A 16,647-nucleotide genomic window follows, 5' to 3' on the forward strand; every position below is an offset into this window, starting at 1 on the left:
GCCTGGCGTGTTCTCCACCACCAGCAGCCCTCCTGTGTTCCAACGCCACATGCCCAGCACACTGTCTTGATTTCCCCCTACTAGACTGTAAGTTGCAAGTCTTATGGTCTTGTTAATCCCTGTAGTTATACAGTATTTAGCACATAGTAGGTGTTGCGTAAATGTTGTTGGAAGGATGGATGGATGAAGTATGTGAATGGATGGATGGATAGCTAGATGGATGAAAGAATGGATGATGAACCCTGGCTGGGTAGCTCAGTTGGTTAGAGCATTGTCCTAATACACCAAAGTTGCAGGTTCGATCCCCGGTCAGAGCACATACAAGGATCAACCAGTGAATGCGTAAATAAGTGGAACAACAAATTGATGTTGCTCTCCTCTCTCTCTCTAAAATAAATCAATAAATAAAATGTGTGTTTTTTTAAAAGAATGGATGGGGGATGGAAGGTTGGATATATGATGTGGGGGTAGACAGAAGGATGGGCAGATAAGTGGATGCATTGGTGGACAAATGGTTGCATGGGTAGGTGAAAAGGTGGATGAATAACTTGGTGAGTATGTGGGTGTACAGATGGGTAGGTGGATAAATGGTGAATGGATAGAGAGATAGTGGCCCGTGCAGACACAAAATAGGTTAAAAAAAAAATCAGTTCACTTTTTTGAAGACCCAGGTTGATTATTGTCAGCAGTCAACACAATTAAGACTTACAAGCTCCAGCCAGGAAAATAGGAATTAGCTAATGTGGGAGAAATGAAAATAATTCTCCAAGAAAGAGGATGCTGACCTGGGACTTCTGTGCACCTTTTAGATCTTCTCAGACTTGCTGTCTGTCCGGCTTGTTCAAGACACTTAACTGCTGAGCCTCGCACTCGCCACGTGATTAAGTAGAGATAGCAGTGCCTGTGGCCTTCCCTGTCTCTGCACGAGTCACGGGGGTGCGCGGGATGGTGCGTACAAAGCGCGGCAAGGCCTTCGGGGAAGATCCGTGCTTATGAAGATACCCATTTAATAACAGTAATCACACCTTGTATTCGAATCAAGCTTTGTACTCTTCAAAGCTCTTTCACATACATTATCTCAAGAGATTCTCAAAACAGTTCTAGGCAGGTATTATCCCCATTCTCAAGCGAGGAGGCTGAGGTGCGGGGCGACTAAGTGGCCTGCCAGGGCCCCTGTCGGTGAGCCCGGGTCTGCTGACTCGGAGCCTGCCGCGCTCTGTGATGACAGCCGCGTTCAGCGAGGCTGCCTACTTCTCCGCCCCCTGAAGAGCCCGGCACTCTGGGCCCTCTTCTTACCGACTCAAGCCCGGTATCGGTTCGGTTCGGTTCCTCTAGGTTTAGCTGTAGACGCCGATCCAGGTCCAGCAGGGGGACAGGGGGGAGGGGCCCGGCTCCTACGTGAGGGCGCTCCTGAGAGGCAGGTGGCCCTGTGCAGCTCCCACCCCAGCCCCCGCCAAACCGCGTGCCATGCGTCGGCCATCTCCTTTGCCTCTGCCGCATTGTCCTCCCTCCCCTTTCTCCCCATCAGCCTTGCTGCCCATGGCTCTGGCCTCCTGGGCCAGTGCCGTCCTCCCCCTCCCACTCCCGTCCCTTCCTTCCCTCTCCTCTTCCTGTGACTTCTTCCACACTCTCAGCTCGTCCTGCCTCAGCCTTGGCCCTTCTGCAGACTCGGCCAGCCAATCAGAACTCTGGATTGTCCCCCAGAAAGCGGCCAATGACATGCACTCTGAAATCTCACTTTTGCGCCTTTGTTGCTGCCCCCAGCCCCCCCCCCCCCCCCCCCCGGCTACCCCCAAAGAGGCAGCAGGCCGAGCCGCGCGTTGACTGTGGCTGTGGTAGGCTGCTTGGACTGGTTCTAAAGGCTGAAGTCATGCTGCTGGTGGGCTGCGTGGTCAGGGCGGGCTCGCCCACCTGCCTCAGGTCAGCACTCACTCCTCACCGGTAAGAGAAGAAGCTGTCGTCTCCAGCGCTCCCTTGCCTCCCACACACGAAGGCAGCCCCGTGGGTCCTTCCGTCAGCACCCTCTTTCCCTCTCCACGGGGTGGCATCCCAAGCAACCAGCCCGGCTCCATCCTGGGCATGCCTTGGGCAGCACGCCCATGCCCTGTGGACCTTCCGTCGGGGACGCTAGGATGCTCCCACCAGGCCGCCTTTCTCCCCCGTTGCTGTCGGGCCTCCCACAGCCTGACTCCAAGCACCTTGGCCTCTCCCCGAGGGAGGATGTGATGGGTGTGCCCACAACAAGTCTCCAGCAGAGACAATGGGACAGGAATGCATTAGCTTCCGAACAAACACTGTGTGGGCTCGCACAATTGCCTTGGATTCCCGTCCAAGAAACACATCTCGCTGTTCGAGGGCGAGGGTGGCTGGCCTGCCCCAGCCCGCCCACACCCCTCTCTGTGCCAGGGACTTGGACAAGTAGCTGCTCCTTCCCCCACCCCAGGGTCCTCAACCCCCAGGGCGGGCAGCCCTGCCTTCCCCATCGGATGGACGGCTTTTCTTCCCGAGAGTGATGGCAGCGGACAGGGCGGCCTGCCCACCCACAGAGTGCCTGCGCCTGCCACCACCTTCTTAAAACGCTTTTTTGTCGTGGTAAAATATACATAACGTAAGATGGGTTGTGTTAGCCGTTCTTACGTGTACCGTTCAGGGGCAGGGAGTACGTTAATATTGTGAGGCAGCCATCACCACCACCCACCTCCAGGGCTTTTTCATCTCCCAACCTGAACCCCTGTGCCCATCGCACAGCAACTCCCATTACTCCTCCCGCCAGCCCCTGGCACCCACCAGTCCCCTTCCTGTCTCCATGAACGTGACACCTCCTGGCGGTGGGACCCTGCGGTAGTTGTTCTTCTGTGACTGGCTTGTTTCACGGACACAATGTCCTCAAGGTTCCCCCAGCGCGGATGAACTTCCACAGCGTGACGTCAAGTGGAAGCCGCCGTCCACAGAAGACTACTCTCTCGTACGATCCCGTTTACCCGAAATGTCCAGAACAGGCAGATCCGTAGAGACCAAGGAGCTTAGCGGTTGCCAGGGGACGGGGGTCAGGGGACTGACTGCTAATGGGCACGGGTTTCTTTTGGGGGCGATGAAGAGATTCTGGACTTAGTGGGGATGGCTGCGGAACTTGATGAATATGCTAAGTCACTGGGTTGTATACTGAAAAATGGTGAATCTGGTGTTATCTGAATTCTACATCAATTAGAAAAGCAGAAGAGAGAGATTGAGAGAAGAGACGAGGCAGTAGTAGAAGGAAGCCTGGGCGGCGGGGGGGGGGGGGGGGGGCATGGCCAGGTCCAGTGCTGGGCTGCCGGCCGTGGCCTTGGCCAGGAAGCAGATCCAGCCTTGGGGGAGCCGGTGGGGCTGTGGTTTGTCAGAAGTCCTCCCGTAGCCAGGGCCCAGGAGCACCCAAGACCACGGCCGAGCCCCCGCTCACCAGTCGGGAAGTCTTTAAGCTAATTTCATCTCTCTGAGGATTCCCACTGACCAGTTGTAACCGCCAGTGATCTGGGCATCCTTGCTGCCTCTTCAAGCCCGCCTGTGCCTTGCTTTGCCGTGGCCTCTGAGCTGGCCGGGGCGCCAGGCTGTGTCCACAGCAGCGGTTTCCTGGTGCCCTCTGACCCTTGGAGATGCTCACTCCGGCTGCCCCGGGCTGGGAGGGGGCCCCTGAGCCATGGTCCCTGGTGCTGGCTTGGGCAGCACGCACTGAGTGGTCTCGCCCCCCGCAGCTCCTGCAGTCCCAGGACGTGAAGGAGGACGCCGTGCTGTGCTGCTCCATGGAGGTAAGCAGCGTGCGTGCGGGCTGGTGGGGCGCGGCTTCCTGTGTGGAATGGGAATGTTCACGGGGAGCCTGCCCACCGCGGGCCGGAGGGGCGGAGAACTGCTGGCCACGGAGAGGGTCCCACCGAGGCAGACACTGTCCCTCCCCCCGTCCCCAAGGCCGCCCTCTCCTCGCACCAGGCACACCACACAAGTGACCACGTAAGAGATTCTGGGTGATCCCTGTCCCCCGATACCACCCTGGGCCTTGGTGCTGAGGAGGTGGGGAAGGCGCCTGAGGCTTGCATCCCCGTGTCGCACGCAGAACAGCCCTCGGGAGGGGCCAGGCCCGTCCCCGAGGTGTGGCCACGGCTCGGGGAAACTCTCCCTCTGGGATCTGTCCGCAGACCCTGGGCTCTGGCCTCATCACGGGGACAGACCTTTGCCCTCGGAAGACAGCCCAAAGCCACTCAGAGCGGAGCACAGTGAGGGGGGGCGTCCATCCTGCCACCGGGACGCGCCAGGCTGGCTGAGCTCACCCCTCAGGTGCTCCGGACCGCAGCCTTAGGTGTCGGGACAGTCACCCCGTTCATTGTCGGGCTCCAGCTGGGGACTACAGGGAGAGCGGGGAGGAGGAGAAGGCATGTTCCCTGCCCGCAGACAGCTTCCGGTGTGGGGAGGCTAGAGCGCACACACACACACACACACACACACACACACACACACGTGTGCACGCACACACCCCGCTGGATGGGCCGTGGGGAAAATAAGTGTGGGTACAGGGCACGCCTCCCGGCAGAGTCCAGGGAGAGCGGTCAGGGTGGGCCCACGAGGTTCAGAAAGCTTCTGTGAAGAAGGTAGGGGCTTGCACACTGGGTGGGATGAGGCTGGGGGTGGGGCAGAGGTGGCGGTTGAGGTTATATGGAGAGAACCGGCAGGGGCTGCTGGCCGGGGGTGCACGGCTCAGAAGGTCGGGGCTCCTCGGTCATTGGGGGCCTCTCTCTGGAGGGGGGGCCCTCTGGCTGGCCTTCTGCCCAGTCGTGTTTCCCTTCCCTCGTGTCACCGGTGTGGGCAGAGGTCAGTGCTGCGGGTGGGGAGGTGGGGCGGGGGCAGCGAGAGGGAGGAGGGAAATAGGAGACATCCTGCTCTCCGCTCTCAGGTTCCGCATGGACACACACAGGTAACAATGACTCAGCTCGTTTCCAGAGAGACAGCCCGGCAAGTGAAAATTAACCCGGTGCAGCCTGGTGGCCTGTGCAGGGAGCGGGTCACAGCCAGCGAGGGTGCGGGCGGCAGTCAGGGAAGGCTTCCTGTAGGAGGAGAGCTCTGGGCTGAAAGGGAGACGTGTTGTGCTCCTGGGAAGGGCTCTTCTCAGCCCTGGGCAGCAGGCAGTATCCCAGTGCCTCTTCCTCCTGCCAACAGATTGGTGGTTAAATGTGGGCTCCCGCAGTTGGCTGTGTCCGCACTCCGCCCTCCCCGTGTCCCAGAGGCCTGGCCTGCACCTTCCTGAGATAATCCAGCTAGTTCTTGTCCCTGCCCCAGCTCACCCACCCAAGGCGGGTCGGGACCACGTCCTGTCCTAACCGCCCCCCTCCTCTGCCCACAGCTGCAGAGCACGGGCCGGCTGCTGGAGGAGCAGCTGCCCGAGATGATGACCGAGCTCCTGGCCAGTGCCCGAGACAAGATGCTGTGCCCCTCGGAGTCGATGCTGACCCGGTCGCTGCTCCTGGAGGTCATCGAGCTCCACGCCAACAGCTGGAACCCCCTGACGCCCCCCATCACGCAGTACTACAACAGAACCATCCAGAAACTGACAGCCTGACAGCCAGGGGCCTGGCGGGCGGCCCGCAGGCAGCTGGGCCCCGGTGCGCAGGCCAGATGGACAGGCAGGCGGACAGAGGTGGCCCTGGAGGAAGAAACCAACGGGAGGAAGGCGGGCAGCGCCGGAGGCCCGTCTGGAGCCTGGCGGGAAGGGATCGGAGCCCAGGATGCCCCCCATCGGAGCCCCAGCCCCAGCATGCGGCAGCGGCACAGTCAGGGGAGCATGCTGCTTTTTCACGGCGGCCCGGCCCTCCCCCCTCACTCCCGCTCCTCCTGCCCCTCCCAGCAAGGAGCCCGAGGGCCTTTGTGCAGGGGTTTCATCTCCCGACTCCTCCTCCAGCGGGCAGCCGGCGCACCAGGGCACCGCGTGGGTCAGGAAGGACCTCAGAGGCTGGAAAGTGGGTCGGAGCGGCGTGCATTGTTCCCGCATGCTGTCAGCCGCCGTCGCCAACTGGCAGCAGGCGACGTGTAGCAGATGTCCCGGAGGACAAAGGCAGACACGGTCCCCACCAGCCGCCCGTCACGGACGGCCTTTGTCCGCACGGTTGAGCTGGGGACAGAGGCGTCCCTTCTCTTCCAGCCTTCGCGCTCCACCCCCCACTCCAACTTCCAAGTCCTTCTTCCAGACCCCACGCCTCGGGCCGGGCTGGGAGCAGGCGGGAGCTGGGGTTTGTCGCTCTACTTGCACTCTTTTGTTTCATTGTGTTACATTTTTCAAAAGTCAGCTGCTTTGAAGTCTCCTCTCTCCATGAAAGAGCCGCTGATGTGATCCCACAGGAGGCCCCCTGATTAGTGGGACATCACCCCCACCCCCTGTGGCTGCAGGCTCCTAGCCACAGACAGCGTGCCCGTCGCCAATTAGGGTGATTGGAAACGTCTGCCCGTGGGGGGGTCCCGCCAGAACCTGGGCACCTCCCTTCTCCCATTCCCGCTGCTCTCAAAGGGCTGACACCTCACGCTGGGGTGCAAGGCCCTGGGCCTGGCGGTGACCCAGGCTCAGCACAGGCTGGCAAACAAAACCAAAACGCTCGGGGACGCTTCCTGCCCCCCACACAGGTCCCGTCCCAACCTCTGGGTGTGTGTCGGGGGGCGGGGGGCTCAGAGTTTAACTGCATGGGCTGTGCGACTGTCCTAACCTCATCCCAGGCAGGGCCCAGGACCCAGCCCTCCCACAGCCCAGGTCCCCGTGCCCAGGAGGCTCGGGCACTGCCGCCCCCGGGCTGCTCACTGAGTCACGAGCAGGACAGTCAGGTGACCGGGCAGGGGTGCCCGGCTGCGAGCAAGGCAGGGCTCCTGCAGGAGTTGGGTCCTGGGAGCTTCCTCTGTGGAGGGAGACGGGGATCGGGCTCTGGGCTGTTGCCGCTGGCACCTGCACAGCGCCCCCCACACACACCTCCGGGGTCCGGAGCTCACACTGTGATGAGCCCCAGAAAACGACCTCAGCCCAGCAGCTTCCTCATTTACTCCTTTGCCGAGGCCAGTCACTCTGGGTCCCTGGAGGCGGCCTGGCTGCCCGGTCCAGTCAGGCGGGCACGAGGTGAGGGCTGGAGGAGGCTCCCCCTTGCCGACCCCGAGTCTGGGAAAGCAGGCAAGCCGGGAGGGGGGCGGAGGGGGCAGGTTCCCCAGTACTCGCTGGCTTCCCCACCAGCTGCAACCTGCCTTCCAGCCGGGATGGGAGCTTGTGAGAGTCCCCCAAAAAGCGCCTGTGGGGGCAGAGGCTTACCTGGAGCAGGCCAGGTGCCTCTGTCAAGGAGCCCGCACCCTCGTGGCCCAGCCTTTGCCTTCTCCTGCTTCCCAAGCTTCCTCCCACTCCTCCTCCCGCCTTTCCGCCTCAGCCCGCACCTTTAGCCCATCCTGGGCCGGGCCGGGACGCCAGAGGCCCCCAGGAGGCCTCGGGGGAAGAACTGGGCTGATGTCGGGCTCAGAGAGGACACGGGGGGGAGTCAGGATCTGGAGGACGCTCCTGCCAGGCCTCAGAGACACACCTGTGCTGAAATGGGCCCTGCTTCCTTTAAGTGTATGTGCATGTGTGCGTGGGTGTGTGCGTGCAGACGTGTGTGTGCACATGGGTATGCGTGTGGGTGCATCTGCCGAGAATAAAACAGGAGGAAGGGAGAGGCCTAGGCGTGGGGGTGCGAGTCTAGAAGGCAGGGGAGTGGGGTCCCCCACCTCCACTCCGGCTCAGAGAGCAAGCTTCATGCAGGCCCCAGATACCATGCGTGCAGGAGCTGGTGTTCCGGGGAAAGCCAGGACGGGGGGCACCGTGGGCACTGCGGGCCTCGTGCCCCTCCTCCTCGGGGCCCTCCCGGCGGTCCTGCCCGAGGGCCACCCCCTCCCTGCCTGTTAGGACCCGAGTGTGACGTGAGCTATGAAGATGTATACATATATAAATATATTTTTAATTACGTGTCGTGTCACGGTGGCTCCAGACGTGGTTTGCCTAGTTTATCCCGTTGCTTGAAAGCGCTTCCTGGCCAATCCGGAAAACAATTTCAGCTGTTTTTCAAAAACAGGTCGCTGCTCCTTGTTCAGACGTGGAAGGAAAACGTTTAAAAAGGAATCATTTTTTTAAGGAAATAACATTAAAGGCTAAAATCTGAGACTCTGAAGCAGCTTCCCATGAGAGAGAATTCAGACGGGAACTGGGGGGCCGCGTGGGCACCCCACAGACCCCCCCCTTTCCAGGCCAGGCCCCCCCTCTGCTGAGTGTGGAAGGCCATATCCAGGTTGACCTCTGAATGTATTTGAAGGGGCCAAACTGGATATTGCATTTCTAGGGCTGGCGTGGTTCTCCCCACTGGCCTGTGGCTCTCCCGGCTGCAGAGGCCGGGTCCGGCCCGCCGGCCGGTGTTGATTCTGTCCGTCTCTCCCCCGCCGTCAAGGCGAGGCCGTCACTGTTCCCCTCTCGGGCAGCCAGCCTGCTCGCCGCAGCGTGCCCGCCGCAGCCTTGCTCCCTAGGCCACGTGGCTTTGCCTGAGCTCCGGGACCGCGGCCCGGAGAAGGCTCCTCACCCCCTGGACACGGTGGAGGCCCACCGTCCTCGGTGAGGAGTGCACCTCCAACCCAGTCCGTCTGTGCGTCCTTCCTGAACCATCTGTAAACCTTCAAGGTTTGGGATCGTCCTGTCCATCCATGTAAATGTAAATGTTGGCCGAATCGGTATTTATTCTAATCTTTATTTTATTTTATTTTATTTTTCTCCGGGGGCATGGGGAGGGGGTGTGGGAAATGTACCACTGATCGCGCCCTCGGCAGCCGCAGGAGGCGGGCCCCGACGGCCAGGCCGCCCGAGGAGCAGCCCCTGGAGGCCGCCCCGGACGCCAAGCCCCAGTCTTCTCTGGCCTCGGAAACCAGCCCGGCTCCTCGGATGGCAGGCTCTCGGGGCCCCGGGGAGGCCTGACTCCCAGCTGCTGGGCAGCCCCTGGCCCGGCCTGTGAGGGTGCAGGCCCGAGAGGAGACGGCTTTCCTCCACTAAGGACAGTTGGCGCAAAGGGCTGCCCGCCTCGTGGGAGCCATGGGAGCCAGCGGGAGCCTGGCGCGGTGCGACCTGCCGCCCTGGAGCGGGGCCTGGGCTTCCGCCAAAGCTGCAGCGGATCCTGCTCACGCAACACCTCCCCTGCCTCGGTGTGTCCTGCTTTCCAGCTGAACCCAAACTACAAGTGGGTTTAAAAAATAAACGACACCAAACAACAAGAACGCCCTGAGTTTGTGTTCTTTGTGAGTTGAGCAAAGGAAATCTCTCCCAAAGGCGTTTGTGCCTCACCTGGTGTTGCCTCTACCCAGGCGGTGAGCTAATGAGAAGGTTCCCCACCGTTCGGCCTCCTCGGGGAGCAGGGGCGGGGTCTGGGGCCTGGGGCCTGGGGAAGACTGTGAAGGAGGGACCTCGGAGAACATGGGGGAGGAGACGAGGGCCCCACACCGGGAACTGTGGCCTGCCTAAGGGGGCAGGAGGAGGCCGGCCCTGCGGAAAACGGCGTGTACGTCAGCGATCTGGTTTGCTGCCTCTCTAACCAGCCCACCCCCAACACCCCCCTTCCTCGGAATGTCCCCGTGCGTTTGGCAGTGGCTTTTTAAGACGAAGACTGGGGACTAGTGGCTAGTGAGAGTCAGCAGCGAGTGGCTCTCCTGTCCCGGGGGGTCAGTGAGTCTTCCATCAACGGGGCCCAGTGGTTGATTTTCCTGTGGGGACATGGCCCTTGTTTTGCACAGCCCCTCTCAGGGTGAGACTGGGGACACTACCGCCTGCTAACACGTCCCCCCTGGGGGTTCCTTCTGGCTACAAGGTGCCAGGCTTTCACCTCCTCAGGTGGCGACCAGAGCCTCTCCCCTTTACAGTTACCTGGCCCAGATGGCGGCCAGGTCAGCCCAGGAGCTGGTGAGGGCACCTTGACATTGGTCTCTGCCCAGCACCGAGTCCCATGACACTGAGCAGAGCCACCGGTTAGGCCCTGGCTGGTGTGGCTCAGCAGATTGGGCTTCACCTGTGAACCAAGAGGTCGCTGGTTTGATTCCTGGTCAGGGCACATACCCAAGTGGTGGGTTCGATCCCCGGGATCATGCAGGAGGCAGACGATTGATATTTCTCTCATCAATGTTTCTCTCCCTCTCCCTCTCGCTCTAAAAAAATCAATTTTTTTTTAAAAAAATGCACAGGTTGGTAGACATTTTTAATTAAACATTTGAGGTATTTTGTCAAGACAGTTTTTTACAAAATGCAAAGGAGGAGCGGAAAGCCATGGTGAAAATGAAAGGTGTTTAAAGGTAAGCGAGAGGGTGGGGAGGGGGAAATCTTACCCAACAGTATTCACCAAAAGAGAGAGGAGGTTTTTCTGGGTGGTTTAGTCCTGGTTCCAGAAGGCTCTAAAGTACTGAAAACGATGAAATGTACCATCCAAATGGCAATGTTTCTATCCTGCCTTTCACTGCCACCTCTGCTGACACGCGTTACCTGTTCTGAGGATGGGTTAGATTTGCACTGGGGTCTGGCGGAGGGAGGGGAAGCATGTTTTGAATGAATAAACTAGAAAGTACACACACGTGTGCTCAAACACATGACATGCAAGGGCCTTCGTCCCACGGCAGAGACGGCAGAAGAAGAAGGGGTTGAGAAAGCGAAGGGAGAGAGCTCCTGCCGAGGATGAACGGCCTCCTCCCCACGGCTCCCCAGTGGCCTCGGGCCTTCCAGACGCTGCCGGTTCCATGGAGGCGATGAGCATCTTTGATTCCCATTTTACAAATGAGAAAACAGACATGGCCGACCCAGAGCCGCAGGCCGGGCCATGGGAGAGTCAGGCCGGACAGCCAAGTGCCCCTTTCCCTAGCCCGGAAGGTGAGCGTGTCCTCGGCCTCTCCCCAGGGAGCCGGCCAGTCCTGCCAGCCAGACGGACGGAGCAGCCAGCTGCCCCCTGAGACCGCCGTGGCCGGCTGCTTGGTGCTCCCCCGAGTCAGTGAAAGGAGGAGCGTGATGAAATACCCCAGTCGAGGGATTTCGGTGGGGTGAGGGAAGGAGCGATGTTGCTAAGTTCCACGCTGTTCTGTAAAAGGATCCGTTGCTGAATGTGCAACTCGGGTGGGGGGGGGAGACCCTCCTAGGGAGACAGATCAGTCAGCATGCAAACTGCACGGGAACCTTTCCTAAGGACATGCCGGAGGAGGGACACATACAGGCAGCAACATGTTCAGCATCCGGGCCTTCGGGAGCCCTCTTCCTGGAGGGTACCCGTGTGCGTGCCTCTGGGTGCTGCCGGAGAAAAGATGGTGGAGGCCGCCACCCAGCACTCCCAGAACATAGCCGCGAAGGGCTTTACTGACACAGAACCGATGTCTGGAGACAGCGGCCGGTTGCTGCGGCTGCTCCTGTGTTTGCGACGTTGGGTTGATGCTGGGATTTGTTGTCCCAGCTGCACTGAGCGGGGAGGGCTCTGGTAAGTTGCTTGAGTGTGGGACAAAACCTATACCATGGCCCTGGCCCGTTTGGCTCAGTGGGTAGAGTGTCAGCCTGTGGACTGAAGGGTTCCAGGATCCATTCTGGTCAAGAACACGTACCTCGGTTGCAGGTTCAATCCCCGGGCCTGGTGGGGCTCGTGCGGGAGGCAACCAATCCGATGTGTCTCCCTCACATCGATATTTCTCTCTCTCTCTCTGTCTCTCCCCCACCCTTCCACTCTCTCCAAAAGTCAATGGAAAAATACCCTCGGGCGATATCTACACCATGGTCTCGACGCAATGTTAAGACTCTCATGGGCATTTACGCCTTTGTAGGCCCTTGCTCCTTAAAATAACAACTGTACGACTACATCGGTATACAGGCAGATATGTTAATATTGCTAATTAAAACGCCTTCAACATAGAAGCTCATTTCCTGGTTCTGACTTTAAAAGAGAGGAATGCATGTTGTGGGCCCCGGAAGTATGGTGTGCCCTGGGTGCTGGGCCCCGGAAGTATGGTGTGCCCTGGGTGCTAGGCCCCGGAAGTATGGTGTGCCCTGGGTGCTAGGCCCCGGAAGTATGGTGTGCCCTGGGTGCTAGGCCCCGGAAGTATGGTGTGCCCTGGGTGCTAGGCCCCGGAAGTATGGTGTGCCCTGGGTGCTAGGCCCCGGAAGTATGGTGTGCCCTGGGTGCTGGGCCCCGGAAGTATGGTGTGCCCTGGGTGCTGGGCCCCGGAAGTATGGTGTGCCCTGGGTGCTGGGCCCCGGAAGTATGCTATGCCCTGGGTGCTGGGCCCCGGAAGTATGGTGTGCCCTGGGTGCTGGGCCCCGGAAGTATGGTGTGCCCTGGGTGCTGGGCCCCGGAAGTATGCTGTGCCCTGGGTGCTGGGCCCCGGAAGTATGGTGTGCCCTGGGTGCTGGGCCCCGGAAGTATGGTGTGCCCTGGGTGCTGGGCCCCGGAAGTATGCTGTGCCCTGGGTGCTGGGCCCCGGAAGTATGCTATGCCCTGGGTGCTGGGCCCCGGAATATGGTGTGCCCTGGGTGCTGGGCCCCGGAAGTATGCTATGCCCTGGGTGCTGGGCCCCGGAAGTATGGTGTGCCCTGGGTGCTGGGCCCCGGAAGTATGGTGTGCCCTGGGTGCTGGGCCCCGGAAGTGTGGTGTGCCCTGGGTGCTGGGCCCCGGAAGTGTGGTGTGCCCTGGGTGCTGGGCCCCAGAAGTGTGGTGTGCCCTGGGTGCTGGGCCCCGGAAGTGTGGTGTGCCCTGGGTGCTGGGCCCCGGAAGTATGGTGTGCCCTGGGTGCTGGGCCCCGGAAGTATGGTGTGCCCTGGGTGCTGGGTCCCGGAAGTATGGTGTGCCCTGGGTGCTGGGCTGGTGGGCTCGTCGGCCTGCATGGGCATGGTACCTGGGCCAGGAAGGAGGCCTGCCTTCCCTGCTGCCCACCTGATCTCGGGGCCACCCAGGGCGGGGGTCCGAGGGGCAGCTCATGCTGCCTCTCCCAGGAAGCAGTTGGCCCACTCTGCAAACAAATGCAGTAGCCACTTCTACCCCGCCCTGGCTGCGGGCCAGGCAGCGGGAGTGCGGCGAGCAGCTGCGTCCGCCTGGCCAGGCACCCTCCGCCCAGAGGGCTCCTCTCACAGCTCGCACACACAGTATCTGGTTAGTCTCCCCAGAGCCCTGGGAAGGAAGTAAATAACATCCTTAGACCCATTTAATATCTGGGGAAACTGAGGTTTAGAGAACCAAGCCATCTGCTTGGGTGGTGCTAATTTTCAAATATATGGTCTTGTTGGACCCTCACAGCAGCCCTGCCAGGTGACAGACATTTTTCACTCCATTGCAAAGATGGAGCCCTAACTGGTTTGGCTCAGTGGATGGAGCGTCAGCCTGCGGACTCAAGGGTCTCAGGTTCGATTCCGGTCAGGAGCATGTATCTTGGTTGCAGGCACATCCCCAGTAGGGGGTGTGCAGGAGGCAGCTGATCGATGTTTCTCTCTCATCGATGTTTCTAACTCTATCCATCTCCCTTCCCCTCTGTAAAAAAAAAATCAATAAAATATATATTTTTTTAAAAAGATGGAGGAAACGGGCTTGGAGAAACAGCGACAAATCCTCCCTTGGTTAGGGGTGTGCTGATGGGTAGGGGTTTGGCGATCTTGGCTGGCTGGCAGGGGACCCAAGCCCAGTCTCTGGACCATGGTTGGAGATTCAGACAAGCACCTTCACTTCCTGCCACTTCCTCTCTCAGGAACCCCTCCCCCTACTCCCCGCCCAGGACCCGGGAGCTGCCACAGACCCCTCAGCTGGGTGTGGGGTTGTGTGCATGTGTGTGTTGGGGGGGGGGCGGTACGTGTGTATATGATGTGTGTGAATTTGTGCTACAGTTTCTAAATCTCCCCGGCTGGCTGGCCTCTGAACAATGAGGGGTGGGAGCAGAGGTGTGAAGGTCCCGCGCCCCAGAGTCAGAAACACAGGGTGTCCTTCAGAGGAGGTCACGGGGGCTGATGCGGGGCCCACGGTGTGCCGGGCACGGGCTGTCAGATCCTGTGGGGGGACCAGGGCCCCTGGCCATGGTGTAGGAGTGCAGCCTCAGGGAGGCCTGATTTGTCTGAGGGAGGGGCATGCTCAGTGGCAGGACAACAAGGGGTGACAAGAGGGCCACCAAGGCCAGAAATCCTCCACCCAGAGCACCCCCTTCACCAGCCACAGGCACCCCCCGACCCCCTCCTGCCAAGCAGAGGCTCGGAGGCCAATATCTCCGGAAACTGAGGCCTCAGAGAAGGAACTGCAAGGCTGTGTCTGGTCTCTCCCAGTGAGGCCCAGGCCTGGCCACGGGGACAGGGGCTTCCCTCACAGGCTCTGCCCCAGCCTGTGGCCAGCTGGGCTCTACACGCCCCGGCTGAGCTGGGTCCCTAACCGACACCGCTAGGGAGACAGGGCTCCTCCAAAAACACCTCGCGGGGAGCGCTTGCTCTACTTTCCGGGGTCTCGCTGCACCAGGAACATCGCATTCCCTTTGGGAACTCAGTTTTCTTAGGCTCCCCGGCAAGGACCCGGAGCAGCCGGAGGGAGCTGGCGCCCGCAGCGAGGAGGTCAGGAGTGCACACCAGTCCTCAGAGGCCCGGCGCGCCTTCACAGAGAAGAAAGGATGGGGCTGGACATGGAGCGTGAACTGCAGGACAATGTGGGGACCAGCCGATGGGGTGGCACCGGGTGCCTGAGGGGCCACACGAGGGAGAGAGACACACACACACACACAGGACAATCCCAGCAGAAGCTGCCCCGCCCCCCCCCCCGCGGTGGTGTCTGAGGAATCCGTGTGGTGCCAGCGTGGGTCAGAAACCCCACAGAGCCCTTCAGCTCAGAGGTCTGCAGGGGAAGCAGGGCCTCCTGGGACAACTCCCTTCCAGGAAATGCATTTGCCCTCAATCCCTGGAAACCACTTGGTCCCTTTCCCCAGCTGACGCTCCAAATGCTCCAGGCTATCCGGGTGTGGGGGGAGGGGGGATTGAGAGCCCACCCTCCCATCTTACCGATAAGGAGACTGAGGCCCTTCCAGGAAAGGGACTTGCCCAAGGTCACCGTGGTAACTTACACTTAGGGGCTATGTTACACCAGGCCCCCAACGGAGCGCTTCCCAGCATCTCAGTACACCTGAGGGCACCATCTCCATTTCAGAGACTGAGAGAGGCTGATTTGCCCCAGGACACACCCCTAGAAGGAGGGGGAGGCGGGGAGACAGCATTCTAACAGGGTCCCCTCTGCCCCCAAAAGCCTTGCAAGAAAACCGGTGAATGATGCAGGTGGGAGACACCTCAGTGGGGGTGGGGACTGACCAGGATCTAAACTGCAGGTTCTGATTTTCACACAAGCCCAGCCCTCCCCCTCCCAGGCTCCCTCCCGGCCGCAGCGTCATGGGGTGCTGTTACCCAGGCATTCGTGTTCTGTAGCTGTCACCTACCTCCTTTAACAGAGGAATCTGTTTGAGCGTTTTGTGATAGAAATCTTCCTGCCAGGGCTCCTTCCTACGCATCCCGCGTTCTCGGGCAGAGGGCAAGGCCGCCTCCCCCTTTGCTGATGACTCGCTCATTCCGACCACACAGGAGCAGGCGGGACTGTAATTCTGGGTTCCCCCCGGGGTTCTCGAGGTGGATCCGGTCCCCTTTGCTTTCTAATTACGGCCTGTGCCTTGTACAGGTTGTCTGCCCCTCTCTTATCACGAAGCTCTTCTCCCTGCCGTCAGCAGGTCAGAGCTGTTCGTCCCCTGCGAGCCAGGAGGCCCTGCGTGAGGGCCCCGGGCATTTTCATAAGCAAAGAGCGTCAACCCTGCCGCATGGCGGACGCTTGCAGCAGCCATTCCACCCGCTCCGGAACCATTGCTGCTGACTTTCTGTCCCCCGATGGCTTCCAAAAGGGGTGCATCCCCGGGAAGTAAGGTTTCTCCGACCTAGAGTGAAAGTCCTGTTAGATCATGTGACCCCGCCCCACCGCTTACCCCCCCAGATGGCCTACGAGGCTGCGGGGCTGGGTCTTAGCCTTGTTTTCCGGGAGGAAAGCTGAGCCTGAGGGCTGGGGTGACCCAAAATCCGTGAGTCAGGATGAGTCTCGCGGCCCCTGGCTTGGGCACCTTGCCTCCAGGCCACCCGGCCCTGCCACCCCCTGAGTGTGGAGAAGGAGAAGCAGAGGCCTGGGCTCCTGGGAAAAGCAGCACCGAGGGAGTCAGCGGGTCCGAATCCGAATCCTGATGCCACCCTCGTCAGCTGGGTGCCTGTGGAGGCATTTCTCCTCCGGGCCTCAGTTTCCCCGTCTGTAAAAGAAGGATGAGTATGTCTGTTCTTAAAGTGGACTCTCTAGGATTGAGTTGTCTTTGCTAATCAACAGCGTCTCTGCCTGGGCCCCGCCTGGGCCCCCCAGATGCCCCCAGCCCCCTGGTTTGATCTCCCTTACGATGCACCCTCTCCCCAATCTAGTTTGTACGGAAGCTGACCCACCAAGAGAGCTTTAAACTTCTGGGAGCGAACCCAGCATCGCTGGGCTCCAGAACCAATGATTCTTCCGCTGCTTTTGTCTTTGGCGCCTTCCACCTGTGCCCTGGGCCAGCGCCTCTGGCTTCCATCCCTGTTCTCTCCCAGGAGCCCAG

General features: G+C 60.3%; 1 protein-coding gene across 7 annotated transcripts in view; it reads left to right on the forward strand.

The window, feature by feature from the left end:
- Nucleotides 1–9,396, forward strand: part of CTIF (cap binding complex dependent translation initiation factor) — a 237,028-nt gene extending 227,632 nt beyond the window's left edge. For all 7 annotated transcript variants that reach the window (XM_079784588.1, XM_079784589.1, XM_079784593.1 and 4 more), the window contains 2 exons: nt 3,732–3,785; nt 5,369–9,396. In XM_079784588.1, coding sequence (XP_079640714.1) covers nt 3,732–3,785; nt 5,369–5,584 — 270 coding nt within the window. In that variant the 3' untranslated portion in view covers nt 5,585–9,396. The remainder of the gene's footprint in view (nt 1–3,731; nt 3,786–5,368) is intronic.
- The last annotated feature ends 7,251 nt before the right edge of the window (nt 9,397–16,647 follow it).

Source organism: Cnephaeus nilssonii (assembly GCF_951640355.1).
Source record: "Cnephaeus nilssonii genome assembly, chromosome: 11".
NCBI classification, from domain to species: domain Eukaryota; kingdom Metazoa; phylum Chordata; class Mammalia; order Chiroptera; family Vespertilionidae; genus Cnephaeus; species Cnephaeus nilssonii.